General features: G+C 35.4%; 1 protein-coding gene across 2 annotated transcripts in view; it reads right to left on the bottom strand.

Moving 5' to 3' along the window:
- Positions 1-2,905: 2,905 nt before the first annotated feature.
- Positions 2,906-17,581, bottom strand: part of Ist1 (increased sodium tolerance 1-like protein) — a 41,548-nt gene continuing 26,872 nt past the window's right edge. Inside the window, exons 6-7 of one of the 2 annotated variants that reach the window (XM_083138058.1) lie at positions 8,186-8,266; positions 2,907-5,528 (exon numbers count right to left, since the gene is read on the bottom strand). In XM_083138058.1, the coding sequence (XP_082994184.1) occupies positions 5,337-5,528; positions 8,186-8,266 (273 nt within the window). In that variant the 3' untranslated portion in view covers positions 2,907-5,336. Of the gene's footprint in view, positions 5,529-8,185; positions 8,267-17,581 lie in introns of both variants that reach the window. The other variant, XM_083138059.1, reaches the window with a different exon arrangement.

The following is a 17,581-nucleotide window of genomic DNA, read 5'->3' as shown; positions in this document are numbered from 1 at the left end:
GACTATAACTCGTGTGACATTCGAAACACGCCAAAAATTCTATTAGTCACGCACGGCGCTGGTTCCACAACATGGCGGCATCTGGAAAGCCTGGTACAGCGGAATGCACAAATATTGCCCATGACTACCCACCCACTTGTCTGCATACGTGATTTCCAGGGGATATCCAGAAATAGATATGTTTTGGATATTAAGGGGGACGTAATCTGGACATTATGCTTTGATTTAGACATTTTTGTACATACTTTGGATATTGTATGGACACGTTTAGGACTACATTTGGATCTTATCTGGACATTATTTACATGTGAAAAGAACATTTTTTTTGCATTAGTTTTAAACGTTTTTTGGATTGGGATGTTTTATGTATATACTTTGGATATTGTATTGCATCTATAAGGAATCTATTTTTACGTATGCTGGTACAGAAGTTATTAGCTGCTTGTCCGGCATTTTGTTTCAATTCTTGAAGTTTTCATTGCGTAAAACGAACTAAATAAACGTGGCGATGGACAATTTGCTTTCTAGTACTTATACATCCCGCTGTACACCCATGTAATGGTGATATGTCGCATGCGTTCCCCACAATAAAATCACAAAACCATGGGAGTTCTTTCTGAATAACCCTGTATATTTAATATTTTGATTGTCTTTGCTTGAAATATGGTTATACTAATAAATCCCACGAATAAAATAGATAATTATTTGTTCATTATTTGAAACCTTTTGAGTGTCAGTGACGTAAGTACGGCATAAGGTGACGCATTGGTGACGTTTTAGTGGTGACCAATGAAATCGTTTTGTAAGGTATCACAATCGTGTAGACCGTCATGATGAAGAGGGTGAAATATTTATGTTAAAATATGTTTCAAGAAATTTGAGGTATTGCTGTCAACTTTTGACGTTTTGCAATGTGAAGGAAACTGAACAGGTACTGTGCAAGTACAAAACCAAGGAATTCCCTTGGTTCATTCTTATTTCGTGAATGACCTAAAATCTTACGTTCGCCACTCACTAAACTTGCACAGCAATTGGCTTTTATTTTTTGATCAAACATCTCAACCCTACTATGTGAACGTGTTTTCATTTACTCTTCCAAGTTTTTCTCACTCAACGCAACAAATATGTGAAAAATCGAACTCTCAATGAACTTTCTCTCAATATGTTGCTGTGCTTTGGAAGAAGATACCACACGAAAATAAACCTGCACCCTTCACAGGTTCTTGGGAAGAAGAAAAAGAATGCTTTTCAAGGTAAGTAATTACTGATCTGATGTTAATCTAAGTCAAGAAATGAATTACTAAATGCCATCCTGAAAATCGGTTCTAGGATATCTGATCACAAACTTTGTTTAATTGACATTTGCTCAAATATTGATTTCACAATTATCGAGCGTTCACAGCATCTTGCTCCTGGAGGTGAAACTAAAAATGTTGTTTATAATCAGGTTTTGAGTTAAATTAATATTATAGTGAATTTGTAAAAGATTTTACTTTATAATTTGAATACTGTACTTATACTTTTAAATAGCTGTAAATAAAATTAGTTACATTTTACACTATAGTTAGAATTCATTATTTTCCTGTCTAATAGACAGCTAGTAACTTATAAAAACATTGTTAGAAAAGAAGTAATTTTATAATAGAAGCAAATGGTAGTCAGTAACTTTTGAATTTCTGGCATTTGCAGCTGGGAATGTAATGTATATATAAATTGCCCATCACCATATTCACTTTGTTTCACATGTTGGGAATGTAACTTTTTACAGGAACGGGGCTATTTTCTTATATCATGTAGATAAAATTATCAATAATCTTACTGATACACAGATACGCCTACACTGCCTGGTGCCAATAAAAAGAGTACAGTAATAACATGAGAACAAACACAGGTTGGTAATCACATATTATACATACTTGCAATAACGAGAGGAATCTAACGTGAAAGCATACTAAGCATAAAAGTTTTAAGACTCAGGTGGACGATGATGATGAAAATTTGAGTACTAAGATTACGGTATCACAGAAGAATTGAAATGAGAGAAGACTGAAGGGTAATTGAGAGAAGTTCTATCAGGGAAGGCAAGGAGTGACAAGGAGCACTTTCTGACTCAATTCTTGAAGAGGAGGAAGTACCATTTCATCCCACATCTACAATATCCCTCAGTTGATAATTTTTATTTTAAATTTATAGACTTAAACATAACAAAATTAATATTAAGTATTAAAAAGAAAATTAAAAATACCAAAAAATAGTTTACTTACGGTTTGTGAGTATGCACAGTATGCGCAAGACATAACAAAATTGTCATTGATGTTTCTTTGTCTAGGGCATCATCTACTTGTTTACTTGATGGTCTTAATGAGATTCTACTGCCAGAGTTAAAATATTTTAAATAAAATAACATATTCAGGAGGCAGACAAATTTATCTCATGACGAGCATATAATGGGAACATTCAGAACTCATCATGCATTGCACTGTACCATAAAGGAGAATATATGGGGGAGAGTATAGGTAGGGCTCCTGTACATTCTCACACTCATCCATAGCGTAAATATGCTGCCCCTCCACCCAGGTGGGCTATCCATTAGAGGTTGAGTGATCTCAGAACCGCTTGATACTGGAACTAAACTAAACTGAACTCCATGGTGTCGATGTTTTCTGGCTTTCACCACCGCCTTATGCAGGAACAATGTCAGGAAAATTCCCACCACGTTCCACACACCTTGGAAATCAAATCTGGGTCTTCCGCATGACTGACAATATAACAGGGTGTCATTTTAATGATACCCACGGACCACAGTAACATATAGGGGGCATCAAAACAAACAACTTTTCTCAGTAACATCTTTATTGTTGGTGCATCGTTTCAGTGCTACGAACATTCAAAAAGTCCTGGTTTGCTGTCTGCATGCTGGCAACGCAACACATTTCACTTCATCTGGGACGTAACTTCCTGCAGTGTTGCAAGGAACACACAAATTTAGTGAAAAATGACAAAACCAGCAACCACATTATGTGCTGTAAAAGGAAGCAAGCAACGCATCCAGTAGACCAATGGGAAATGAACCAACAATACAAAAAAATGGTAAAAAAACAACGTATTCAAAAGGAAGTGGTAACATCGGATTTTGACTCTCAGCCTACATGCCAAATATTTGCACCATTAAAATGACACCCTGTATATATGAAAAAGAAAGGAAAGGAGTCAAATGGATGAAAAATTAAAATGAAAGGAAATAAACCACAAAAAAAGGAATGTTTCTGTATATCGTGGCCTCATCACATGTTTGCTGGAGACACATAGACTTGCATTATTTAGTGCTGCAATTTGCTTCTTTAAACAGAATTTTTGTGGAAAGTTGGTGGAACTGAGCCTTGTACAAAGTATGGGAGAGAGTCTCTTGCGGAAGAAGTTAGTAACTTGTTTACGTGTATTTATTCCCTAATCATGAACAAATGCTCTTATAAAAATCAACATTAATTTTGTTACAAATATATATTTAGGAAACTCAAGTACAATTATATTATTACATTCAAGAATGCTTTACACAATTTATGTCCCTTTATTTTTTTAAAAAATCACATGTAATTAGAGTACTCCCTTTAGGCACAAAAAATATTGATTGAAAAAAGAAATTAGCACAATCTACATAAATTATTTACATGTTTTTTCTATTTACATGAGGCAAATTACTTCTGCATTTCATTGATGCTGCTTCTTTCATGCAAGTGCAGAATCAGATTTAAATATTAAGTCATAAAATTAAGCAACCATGGTGACTGAATAAACTCTAGGCTAGATTTCCAGCCATGCAAGTTGAAATAGGCAGTTGTTCAGGATTTATGCAAATTCTTTTAAGTTGTATATCACTATGCTTATCAGTAGATATTCAAAGTCTTTGATCCACTTGTAAATCATTCATATGCAAATTGTTCCAAAAACTGTGTGTCATAAATTAGAATGAAGTACTATGACCAAAATTTTCAAAATTTACATTATTATGGGAACTGGGAATGAACTGTTGCAGGTTTGGGGAATTGCTGGAAAAATTGAATATGTAGAACAGAGAAAATATGTTCAGAGGTATATCACACAGGCATAGTTCAAAATAATTACCTGCTGCAGTTTCATCAGAAACATTTCTACCCTTCAAATCAAAACCCTGAAAATTGTGCATTGATTTGGGATTGAACCAAGACCACTAGTATTCCATGCCAGTAATGTACACACATACACACTGAGCTGTTTCATCAATGTTTAATACAAAATTTCCATAATTTTTGTATTAGTTATTTCATCCTTGTATGTGCAACAGCTATTTCTAAGAGCTTTGAAACATTTCTACTTATTGTCTGCTATACTTTGAATACAGGATTACTACAAAGAACTCCCATGCTTTTATATGCATATTGCAAGTACCACATGAGACTCTCAGTAATAAAAAATATAGCATTGAAAAGGGTAACTCAACAAGTTTCATAGCAAATTTCTGCAGGAGCAGGTTAGTATATTGGTTTTCTGCTATGTGATCATTTGTGAAAATAACGGCAACAGACAAGCTCCCCATATCTGCTCACCTGTTCTGTTCAGGACAGACTAGTGGCCGGTGCATTTTCTCTTGCATAGGTATCTCGTAGTTGTAAATTCTGTACACAGTCAAGATTGAAATCCAGGAGATGGTAGGGATTCTCTTCCCTGTTTTTACAAGATCTGTATTCAATTCCAGAGAAATTTCTGGACACTCGATGCTTCATGTACAAAATTTACAATATACAATGAATGCTAGTCTACACAAGAGAAATTCCACTGGCTGTCAGACCTTTGAACGAAACAGTTAAGCATAAAAAGGAAACTTATTTGTTGTTGCTGCAATTTTCCATAAAATTTGGTGAGTTGCTCTTTTAAATGCTGCACGCTTTATTACTGCAAGTCCCTCACCATACATGCAATCTGTAAATAAAAGTGTGAAGTTATTTTGTAGTGACCCTGTATATAAAACTATTTACCTGTAGCAATTAGTCCTCTAACAAGGCAATGGCAAGTTACCAAAGAGGTTAGAGTGCTCGATGTGCTATCAAAAACCTTAAGGTTCAAATCTCAATTACAAGGAGAAAAGCAATAACCTGTGTGAACAAAATACAAGAGCACATTGCATGAACATGGTCTCTCAATACGTATCAAGTAACACTGCATTCCCAATGACCAAATTACATTCTGCTAGAATTTATGACACACACATCAGGAACCTCTCTGCGTAAATTCGTTACTATTGAAGCCAGCACAAACTCCTTTGAAAGAGGCACTTCCAACACTTGTTTCATCCAATTCCTTCACTTCTTTTTCTTCAGCTCTTCAAACCTGCGAGTGAGGTCATCAAAATCTATTTCGTCAGAAGGACCACCTGGATTGACGTTCTCTGCTGGGAAGGTGTCCGAAGGCACTGCTGGTAGCTCTGGCAGGTCAAGATTATCTAGTCCTGGGGATAGCTTCGCTCGAGGAGCAGGCTTGGGTTTATCGTCAATCTGGAACAAGAAAAGTTGTTTCCAGAACTTGGAAGCTTTTGAAGCCATTTTGAAGCTTTCCTGGCAGCAACTGAAGAAGATTTTGCCTCTGGATATCATCCAGAGTGTTCCAAATCAGTTTCAAAGCTTTTGAGAGTTAATGTATCTCTCAAGGACTGAAGTGCAGAGTTACAAGTCAGTCATGGGGCCCAACTGGCCTGCTTGTCTTCCCCACAGAATACATATAAATTGAGTTGAGTTGTAACTCTGCACTTCAGTCCTTGAAAATGAGAGTGACATCAGCTCTCAAAAGCTTGGAAACCTATCTAAAACTCACCTGGCTGATATCCGAGACAATCTCATCATTTTGTGAAGAATATGCATGATTCAATTGTTTCCTTGGATAAATGTCTCAAGTACTGCTGTGTATTTATAAATAAATACTTTACAGCCTGGTACATTAGGGTATATCTAAAAATGTACTAATTTACTATTTTTATTACCTTAATATCAGAATAGATGAATAGTTCAGCTTAAGTTGATAATCAAGTTAAGCTTTATTTGACCATGGAACGGAACCAGAAAGTGCAAACATATAAGAAAAAATATCATAGATTGCATTCATTACACTTGCCCCAACAAACAACACCTAACGAAAGCACTACAAACTATAAATATGGTACTTCATTAAAAAGTGCAACATAAACAAACACTTGTAAATGTACGATAATCCAATAAAGAGGGGGCAAATTTAAAAGCGTATACTTCTAAACTAATATCTGCTCTCATCCATGCCTTGTACTGAGTCATTCATGAATTACGTGAAGTTAAGAATATAACTCTTGAATTTCGAGATGACAGTGAAATGTCCTCATTTCCTTATCTTTGTTACATAAACAACTCCGACTATTTTGAACAAAAAAGGCATCCTTGGACAGATTATATTAGTTTCCACATGTTAAAGGTCTCAAGAACTTGCAGTATTACCTGGAATGTACATAAAACTGCCACATAGATCTAAGTTGTGGAAATTGTGGGGAGGTACAGCCAGCTTTCCATTGACTTGGCAGCTCAGTGGTATAGAGCATGGTCATGGCCAATTACATTCAAACTCCCATGGGGCCACAATTTTCATGTAACATCTCAATTACATCTACGTTATTAAACATGTATTCTATACAATGTAGAATGTTGGCAATGTGCTACACTTCAATGATTAATATATTGAGCCACACTATTTGAGGTGCCAACAATGTAATCAACTGTTATATGTAGTTGTTCCCCTCCTATTGAGCTGTACAATCCACTAGCCTTCTTTAGCTTCTCTCATCAAACTTCATTGCACATAGGATGACTTTCTGCTGGAACCTTTGATATTTGTCCATTTCAGGTGCATTCATGAAGCTATAGTCCTGAAAAAGCCCATTAGTGTAGCAGTTTTGAATACTTACACCTGCCATTACCTCAGTCAAAATCACATAGATCCTTAACCATACACATTCCTAGGCACATTCTAAATTATAGACCTATGTCTAGTGTATGGGGAAAATCTGAAGGAAAACCATAAATGCCGAACAATTTTGGAATCACATAATTTACATTAAAAAAAAAAACATGCCTTTCAATGAATACAGAAAATCATAGGAAAATTTGAGAAAAATTGGCTCCTAAGAGAAGAATGTTTGAAACTAGGTGTGTGCAGGCTCATTACATGGATCTGGGGGGGGGATGCCTGTTCCAATCCCAAATTCAGGAAATGACTCACCGAAGAGTCAGAAAATTGTTAATGATCATGCATTTATTTATTTCTATTTCAGTTCTTTTACATCGCTTTTCTACCTTTTTGAGTTAATTCCAATGACGTCACGTAGTAAAGGGTTTACTTTTCAAAGTTTTCTCAGAAATTTCATGGAAATTTATTCCAGAAATTGGGAAAACAATCCCTACAGGGAAAAATAACACGTAGAATTGAAGATACTTTACAGTACCGGAAAATAATGAACATTGCAAACTTCTCAACTTGACCTGGAAATAGTGAACATTCAGGAAATTTGAAATTTTATATTTCCCATCGCAACCAAAAAACATTGTTACTATTCCTGAGTCATTTTAGTTTCCAGTGTGAGCCCTCCTCTTTTACCCAGGCTGTTGCATCACTCAGGGATGTGATTGACCACTTGGCCCTTCATACATTTCTCACCAGCCAATCAGACGAGCATGTTTGTAAAATATGCCATCACTCTTATGCTATTGGATGACGGGAATAAAGTTGGCTGTACCTTAATTATATGTTTGGGAATTCTGTTTTAATTGAAAAAATAATTGTTGAACTAAAAATGCATCACAATATTTTGTAGTAATATATTGTAATTGTCATAAGTGTGATTGTGTCCGACATTTTGGAACAGGTTGTTCTACTTTCTCTTATGGTGATTTGGTAATCATGCCCGTTACATTTGTACAACATGGACTGATGGAACAATTATAGCCATCTTCATCTGTACATATGACAGGTATGTGGCATTCAATTGAGTGGAAGTTCAGAGCATCATAAGTTTCATGTAGAAAATTCAGTTGAATACATTACACAATTCATGAATGACACCAACAAACCAATCACCATATTAATTAGCTACTTTATGCCTAATACTACATTTTACATAAATTAAAACAACTACCTTTGTATTTTTTGAGTCAGTGTTGCTTGCTTTAACATCAGGCGGAAAGGTGCTGCTGTAAGGGGGAGGAGACATGTCTTCCTGAAATTTCAGAACAGGTCACAAGCTTATTTTCATGCATGAAGCTCATGCAAAAACACAAATTAAACTAAAAGTGCAAATGGTACCATCACCTTCATTATGTACTAAAGCTAGTTCGACAATAGTCAACTGGAAAGTTGTACAAATAAATTCAAAGAGTATTGTACAACCATGGCAATAATTTATATTAATTATTTTCTAAAAATATTAGTTGGAATGGGTTGAGTTCCATTATATAGTTCCTAATTGTGTGCACTACTTCCAACACTTACACTTCAAAATAATAAAAGCACACAAGTTATTGAAGAGTTATGTGAAACTTGGGGACTGAACCAGCGATTGAGCCTGGGTATATGGTATTGCATGTCAACACTTTACCACCAAGATAATACAATACACTGGTAGCTTTGTAGCGGACCAATTGCACAGACACCAAAGAACATTAGTTTAGTTTCAGACTGAAATACCAACGTTCACATAACTTTTCTCTGTGTGCTGAAAGCTATGTCATCTAGTTAGTTCAGTCAAAGAAATTGCATTTAACAAGCACTATTATTTCCTTTTCTGGTGACATTTACATTTTTTTTAAAACTAAAATCATAAGATTAGATTATAAATATTCATTTCAGATACATTTACCATGACCAGATTTAGGGAGGGGGGGGGGGGGGAAGAAAGCGCTCCATTGGGAAAAGAGCTCTGAAAAGCTTACTTACCTTACCCTGTGGCTTTACAGCCCCTGTAGGGCCTTGGTCTCCTCCACAATGCACTGCCAAAGGGGCTATCTCGTGCTTTGTTCCTCCATCCTCTCACTCCTAACTTCCATACATCTTCCTCAGCCTCCTCCAGCCACCTCTTCCTTTGTCTTCTTCTTCCCTCTGATCTTTCATACATTAATTTTCTCACGCACTTCCTTCCCTCCATCCTTTCCACATGTCACATCCTCTTGATTTCATTCACAATATCTGGCTGCTGATATAGGTCTTGGAGTTCTTTGTTTGTTCTTATATGCCCGAGTCCCCTTTCATTCACTGGTCCAAATATTTTCCTTAGGATTTTTTGTTCCCATACAAGTAGGGTTTTCTCATCTTGTGCTGTAGACACCATGCTTCTGCTCCATACGTAACTGTGGCTCTTATTACAGTCTTGTAGAGCCTTATCTTGAGGTGTTTAGATATGCTCTTTGATGTGAATAACTTCAAGAGGAAAAAAATAGTATCTATTGCCTGCAGCTATTCTGTTGTTTATCTCTGCACTTATGTTATTTGTATCTGTTAAGATTGTCCCTAGATATTTGAACTGCTCAACTCTTCCAAATTTCTTGTTGTTTATTTGTATACCTTTAACTTCTCGATACTTGCTCTTCTCCCGCATGTTTATCATGTACTTTGTTTTTCCCTTGTTGACTGCGAGACCCACTATTTCTGCTTCATTCTCTAGTTGTACAAAGTTTTTCTTTATTCCCATCTCAGTTCTCCATGTTAGACGTATGTCATCTGCATAAGCAAGATATTGTTTCATTCTGTTGAATATATATTTCTATCCCTGATATAGCTTTTCCCAAGACCAGGTTGAATAGCTGGCTTGAGAGTACATCTCCCTGCCTTACTCCTTGTGATATTTCAAATTCTTCAGTATATTTGCCTCCTACTTTCACCTGTGTGTTTACTAATGTGATTTTAATTAGCCTGACTAGTTTCTGTGGTATAGCAAATTATTGCATTATGTTAAAAAGGGCTTTTCTACGTATGCTGTCATATGCTTTCTGGTAGTCTATAAACATTTGATGTAAGGTGATGTTATGTTCATAGCACTTTTCGAGTATACCCTTCATTGAGAAAATATGGGCTGCGGTTGATCCATCTTTTCTGAAGCCACACTGATGTCTCCTAAAATTTCTTCACTGTAAGGTGTTATTCTCCTACCTGATATTCTTGAAAGAACTTTGTATGGGGCACTTGGCAGCGAGATTCCTCTATAGTTTCTACAATCAGTTTTATCATTTGATTTATGAATGGGGCAAATACCCTTGCCCAGTTGACTGGCATCCCTTGGCTATCCGAGATTCTCTTTATCAATTCATGTAACTTTCTTACCATCCTCTCTCCTCAGTTCTTTAAAAGTTCTGCTTTAAGTTTGTCTCCTCCTGGGGTTCTATTATTCTTCATTTCTTTTACGTCTTCCAGGACTTCCTCGTAGCTAGGTTCTGGTATTTGTGGCTCTGGTCCATAAAATGCTATTTCCTCCCTATCTTCTCTCTCTTGTAGTGTGGGTGTATTCAGCAGTTCTTTAAAATACTCTGCCCATCGCTTTAGAATTCCTTCAACCCCTTCAACTAAATCCCCTTTCTTAGTTTTACACAATACAAGTCGTGGTTGATACTGTTTCTTTACTTTGCCAGTTTTTTTGGTACATTTTTCTAGTCTCCTTATTCCTTGCAAGCTCTTCTATTTCTCTTATTTGTTTCTTTTCATAGATTCTCTTCTTTTAGCGGTGCATTTTCTTAGCCACTCTTCTTTCCCCCTGAAGGTTTTCACTGAACTTTGTGTTATTCTCATTAACATTTTTTGTCTTGCCTCGTTTCTTTCTTTAGTCACTCCCTGACATTCTTCATCATACCATACATTCTTCTATCTTTCGTCCTTTCCCCTCTTTATATTGTCTTGCAATATTTCTCTTATTTTTCAAATTGCTTACATCAAATTTCTCTTGCAACCTTCTATTTCTCTACTTCTTCAATTAAATCATTTGTCTGTACTTCATTCTGACCAAGACGATCGACCCCCCTGCAAATTTTTACGTCCAGCACATCTGACTCATGTTTTCTATCAATAAGCACATGGCCTATTTGATTATATGTACTTCTGTCTAATGACATCCATGTCATCTTGTGTATGTTTTTGTGTGGGAACTTTGTGCTGCACACGTTCATATTTTTACTGATTGCAAAATCAATTAACTTCATTTTATTATTATTACTTACAGGATGTAAGCTAAGCATTCCTATATTTGGTCTAAATACCACTTCTTGTCCCACCATGTAGTTAAAGTATCCCAACACAATCTTCACTCATTTCTAGGTGCACTGTCAAACACTTCTAATTTGCTATAAAAATCCTCTTTCAGTTCTTGTTCACCTTCTATTGGAGTACGTGCATTGATTAGAAAGATATGGAAAAAAATTCCTCTAATTCTTAGGGAGCAAAGTCTTTCATTGATAGGTTTATTATGGCATGCTTCAGTTCATTTCTCACTACAAATCCTGTTCCAAACATATTTCGTTCACTGTGCAATAACATAAAATCCCAAGATTCCATTCAATTAGATTTTTTCCATCTAATTACTTGTATTGCCGCTATAGTAATCCTATATTTTGTAACAGCTGCTCTTAAATTGGTGAAAGCGCCTGGCCTGTATAAGCTGAGTACATTCCATGTATTTAACCGTAATCCTCTTATACTCTTTCCTTGCTTTGGTCTATCCAAAAGATCCATCTGGCTTTCTCTTTATCTTGGTTTCTTAATGAGATAATTTTTACAAAGACCCTCATTCAACCTCCAACCTGGAGGACCAGGTTATTTGATTTCGAGGTTTCCATCCCCTAGGATGGCTGCTTTCACTACAGCTACAGAGCCCATCGTGCCCCTGGTTTTACTTTAGTTTCCCTTCTCCTAGCCTTTGGGGATCCCTCCCCACTCTGAATAGCACCACAAATAAAATAAAAAAAGATTTGAAATGGAGAACTTGAAGTTCTAGTACTGATGATTTGATTGAGAACATATACAAATGAATTCTTACCTTTCAAAGATAAATATAGAGTGAAGACAACTGTCATGTCCAGCAGAATTACAAGAGACTCCTTTGCTCTTTATATGATCCACTTTCACAAGGTAAGGATAAAAATTGTACCCAACTTTATTAATGAATACTAAACCAAAAATAATGTAATTATCGTGGTCAAATCAACTACAGAGAAAATGCTGATGAGGTCATAATAAAGTAGAAGAAGAAAGAGCCCAACGTTGCCAGAAGAAATATAGTGCTTATCAAATATATGTGCTTTTATTAGTTCTACTGAAAGTGTACCTCAACTGTAATAACGAGGGGAAAGACTACAAACATAAGTGGGTGCTGCTTCTTTCTTTATTTTCAATAGCAACAAATAAAAAAACACACTGAAAAGTGCAATTCCATGGGGTCTGTTGTAAACAAGAACAAAACAACTGTAAAGAAATTTTGGAATTATTATTATTATTAATAATAAAACACAAACATGCACTAACAGAATATTTAATTGGAAATAATAGTGAGTGGCTTGTTTCAGTAAACTCATGGATGTACAATGCTCTCTGTGGTCTCTTATTGTATTACATTTGCACACACAAAAAAGGATTCTTAGCGATGCTTACACAAAAAACAGTGTGCACTTCACATGCAAGTGCAACAAAGTAACCAACAAAGTAAAGTGCAACAAATAAAAAAAAGTAACCACACCAATGTGAGAAAGAAAACTACTACTCTCTAAATAAAAAATAAATAACCATGCCACAATAACAAATTAAAGGCAACAGACTAAGAATTTATTAAAAGTAATTGGCAGAAATTTATAGCCTTACGCAAGTCAATTTTGTCCTGAACATTGTTTTAAATCCACTTTATGCACAGACAGGCTAATCGGGGCTGGACTTACAGTTTAAAGTGGGATCTGAACCACTATGGGCCTCCACCAGGTACTGAGCCTGGTATAACTTGATTACAAAGTGACAACATTACGACTATGGTATTAGGAAGGTGCTTTTGTCCTGAACGAAATGTAGGAGTTTCAGATTTATTAAATTCTGATGCTAATCCTTCCAGTAATGTGATATGAAATCAATGCATGGACTGTGACAAGTATGGGCCCCATATTTGGCTTCATAGGTGAAAAAAATGTAACATTTTTAAGATGACAAGTAGTACTTACCTGAAATTACCCTTATCTATTATAATTTTGAAGTCATTTTCCCTGATATTGTACAAAAATATTTCTGTATCATACAACAGTTTTCGGAATAAAAAATTCTCAATTCAAGGTGACAAAATCGCTACATGTTTTCAAAATTAGGATCCTTTAAATATTTATGTTTAAAATTGCATGTGTTGCCATAGGTTGTGGTTGGCTCATGGCTATAAGCGGAATCATCCTCCACACTCAGATGACTATGTTGTTCTTAACCCCTTAAGTGTGGATGGTGTATATATACAGCATTTGCATTGTGCTATGGCAGTGCGGAAGGAGTATATATACGCCTTGTGTTTGCTTTGACTAGATACAACTGGGGGTGGCGTATATATTCGCTCAGACGTTGGAAACATGATATTCACATTAGGCGAGATTGTGCTAGCTGCAGTGAAAACAAAAACAGTAGAAGAAGAAAGAGAAGTTAGTTAGACATAAGAAAAGCTGTCTGCTCTCGTGTGGTGCAGTTTGTGTGTAATAGGAAACCGAAATATGGCTCAAAAACGAAGTTTGTGATGCAGACATTGAGTTGCACTTGTTTCAAAGACATCCACACCAGAAATATTTATTCTGCATAAACCTGTGTAATATTATTTTCCTGTAGTTTACGGTTATTACAAGCATAAGAAAACAGTTTTTTCTTTGTGACGTTTCAGGAGAACACACGCTCCTTTCATCAGACATTTATTTTCATTTTGACTAAAGATACAGTTATAACAATGGTTAGTAATTTTTAAACAAAAAGAATCTGTTATATAATGGATGTTGTCAATGTTACATTGTTGTAATATAGCAACTTAACTGTGAAAAAAGCAGTCTATTTTATTTTTATTTTAGAATTTTTTTTTTTTTTTTTAAATTATGAATCCCAAATATCATCAGGTAATTCAAATTCATCATTGTTTTCACAAAGTCTCTTGATGTTTTCTGTTACATTAAATTTTAAAGATGGTGGCTTACTCCATTTGTGAAAAAGAAAACTCCACACTGGATCTATGTTACCATTTTCATTATTTAATTTATTCCAGTGTTCTTCTGCAATGAACGAGGCTTCCCAGACATTCAACTCTGTGTTTCCCGTTAATCTTTTTAAAACCCTTCTCTTTTTAATCAAATGCTTCTCTTCGATGATATGAGTTGACAAACCTGTTCTTGGGTTTAGATTTATAATGTCCAAATCATGTTCATGCCATCTTATTGCCATTTTCCTTGCTGTTTGTCCCACATAATCTTTTGAACATGAACAACTTATATTATATATTCCTGTGGTTTCCACATCTGGTAACGAGTTTCTCATTTTGAATTCATTAAATGTACATTCCAAACTTCTTGGTGATTTAAAAACAATTTTGAAATTAAAAATTTTAAAAATTTTTGCAATTTTATGTGAGAATCCCTTGTGGAATGGAATGCACACAAATTTCTTTTCAACAGATTTTTCATCTTTGTCTGTATTTCTCTTTTCCTTTAGTTTTCTTGCAACTTGTTTTTTGATTTGGTTTATTCTGTTAGTGTGAAAGCCATTTTCTTTTGCTATATTAAAGAGCCTTTCTTCTTCATTTTTGATATCCTCATTATTAGAACATAGTCTTTGTGCTCTCAGGAAAAAATTTAAAAATATGTTATAATAATAATAATAATCCATAAGTTGTGGCAATAAGATGGCATGAACATGATTTGGACATTATAAATCTAAACCCAAGAACAGGTTTGTCAACTCATATCATCGAAGAGAAGCATTTGTTTAAAAAGAGAAGGGTTTTAAAAAGATTAACGGGAAACACAGAGTTGAATGTCTGGGAAGCCTCGTTCATTGCAGAAGAACACTGGAATAAATTAAATAATGAAAATGGTAACATAGATCCAGTGTGGAGTTTTCTTTTTCACAAATGGAGTAAGCCACCATCTTTAAAATTTAATGTAACAGAAAACATCAAGAGACTTTGTGAAAACAATGATGAATTTGAATTACCTGATGATATTTGGGATTCATAATTAAAAAAAAAAAAAAAATTCTAAAATAAAAATAAAATAGACTGCTTTTTTCACAGTTAAGTTGCTATATTACAACAATGTAACATTGACAACATCCATTATATAACAGATTCTTTTTGTTTAAAAATTACTAACCATTGTTATAACTGTATCTTTAGTCAAAATGAAAATAAATGTCTGATGAAAGGAGCGTGTGTTCTCCTGAAACATCACAAAGAAAAAACTGTTTTCTTATGCTTGTAATAACCGTAAACTACAGGAAAATAATTATATCATGCAAGCAATGCGTACATACAAGAAAAACTATTATCTGTGTAATATTGTATTTTTGTATTATTGCATAATTGCATTTTGTATTATTTGCATTTGTTGTGGAATATGAAAGCAATTCTATACAAAAATACTGCATAAAAGAAGGTAGTCAAATGATTGTGTACTTTATATTTCACTTAATTTTGTTCCACGGAATTCCTAAAAAAAAACCTACATTTTCTAGTAGAGACTTGTTCAGAAAATTGCACACTTAAGGGGTTAAAAAATAGAAACAAGGTATTGTACAAATTATCCATCCTTCCTTCCTACCTTAGAATATTTCATTCAGGTTCTAGCATTCAGGCAGGGTGTTAAAGGTGTACCTTTCTAAGGACACACAAATGTGAAACACTCTTCCATGTAGTACACCCTGAACTGCAATTAGCAGACTAACAAGAATCTGGTGCCTGGACTTGCAGCCAGGATAATCCTCACAAGGAGTAGTGTTGTATCATAAATATGTTTGTGACTGTCCCTTTATCAATCTCATTCCATCGTCATTCATCCTCAGCTTTGCAATTAACCAAAAGTGGCTAAAAAGTGAAGTAAAATGAAACAATTCATTCAGTTAATCACGACAATCAGCAAGCTGGCTGTTGATGTTGTGTTTGTTTACAAAATGTTTGGTTTGAATTTGGTAATTTACCATCACTTTTCTTCCTATTTATGTTCACCATGATGATTGATTGATTTGGTGTTTTAAGTCCACTTTATGCACAGTAAGGTTAATCGGGACTGGACCTACTGTTTAAAGTGGGATCCGAACCACTATGCACGGCAAAGAAACAACCATGTCTTGCATTGAGTCATGTACCCAGTGTCTTTAGTGGATGAAATAGCAGGTCAAGTATTGCAATGCATTTGGTTGCAGAATGCTTTTCCAACTTATCAGTGGAAATTCCTCATAACTGTCCAATGCTTTGAATGGAAAATAATGTGAATATCAACACATGGTTGTTCATTTACTTATTTATCAGGTGGGAATTTTCCCCAAAATGCACTGCATTACCTGGGGGCATGAACACATCAAGAATGTGTGGGGTTTTACCTCCACATCCACTCTGTGCCTTCATGGCATCGTGCAATGCATAGTGGATAGCTTTACCTTTCTTTACGTCTGTATTTCTTAATTTTAATGGCGACACTAAGTAATCTTAGTCAACTATCATTAGCTTACATTTTAGTCTTAACAATTTATTATTTTAATATGTACACTCTCGAAAACAAAACTAGTTTAAACACAATAAATGTCAAAAACATAATTATGAACTGAAATGTAGGAAAAATATGCCCTTCATAATGTCTCGTGTGTCTCAAAAGCCAGAAAATGGTGGCGATGGGACTCAATGGCTGGACATGCATGACCCACTGAAAAAGCAGCTTGTCAGACCTTGGTCCTTAGAGGCCTGATTGATTGAGTTGGCGTTTTAAGTCCACTTTATGCACATAAAGGCTAACCGAGACTGGACCTACAGTTTAAAATGGGATCCGAACCACTATGTGACTCCACCGGGTATCTAACCTGGGACCCCTTGATTACAAGGCAACGATGCATTAGAGGACTGTTGCACTTTGTTGAGATAGCCTGGTTATTCTTAATACATAGTACAAGTGCCTCTAGGCATTGCAAGTTCGAGCCACCCCTAGGTGGTGATGGAAGATGGAGGGTTCTAAGTAAGGGAGCTTTCAGACCTAAGTAACAAGTGAAATGACTACAAACTGCACAGCAAGGACTATGAAATTTTCCCTCCAGTCTGTGAGAGCATTCACTGCAAATGCATGACTAACAACCGATTGAGGCTACACTTGTGGCTTGTCACTTGTTGTTGTCATTTTGGTCTGTAAGCTATGTAAAACCTCAATGCCATAGTTATCATAAATCCTGTTGGCATTAATTGTTTCATTTGTTCCAGACTTCTCTTCTAAAAATTACATGCATCTTGAAACACACAGACAAAAAATTCATGGCCACTAAAAGTACATTACTATACTGTTGTTATTAAAACTGA

Source organism: Lepisma saccharinum, chromosome 16, assembly GCF_977018435.1.
Source record: "Lepisma saccharinum chromosome 16, izLepSacc3.1, whole genome shotgun sequence".
Classification (NCBI taxonomy): domain Eukaryota; kingdom Metazoa; phylum Arthropoda; class Insecta; order Zygentoma; family Lepismatidae; genus Lepisma; species Lepisma saccharinum.
This window is presented reverse-complemented; position numbering and strand designations above follow the sequence as displayed.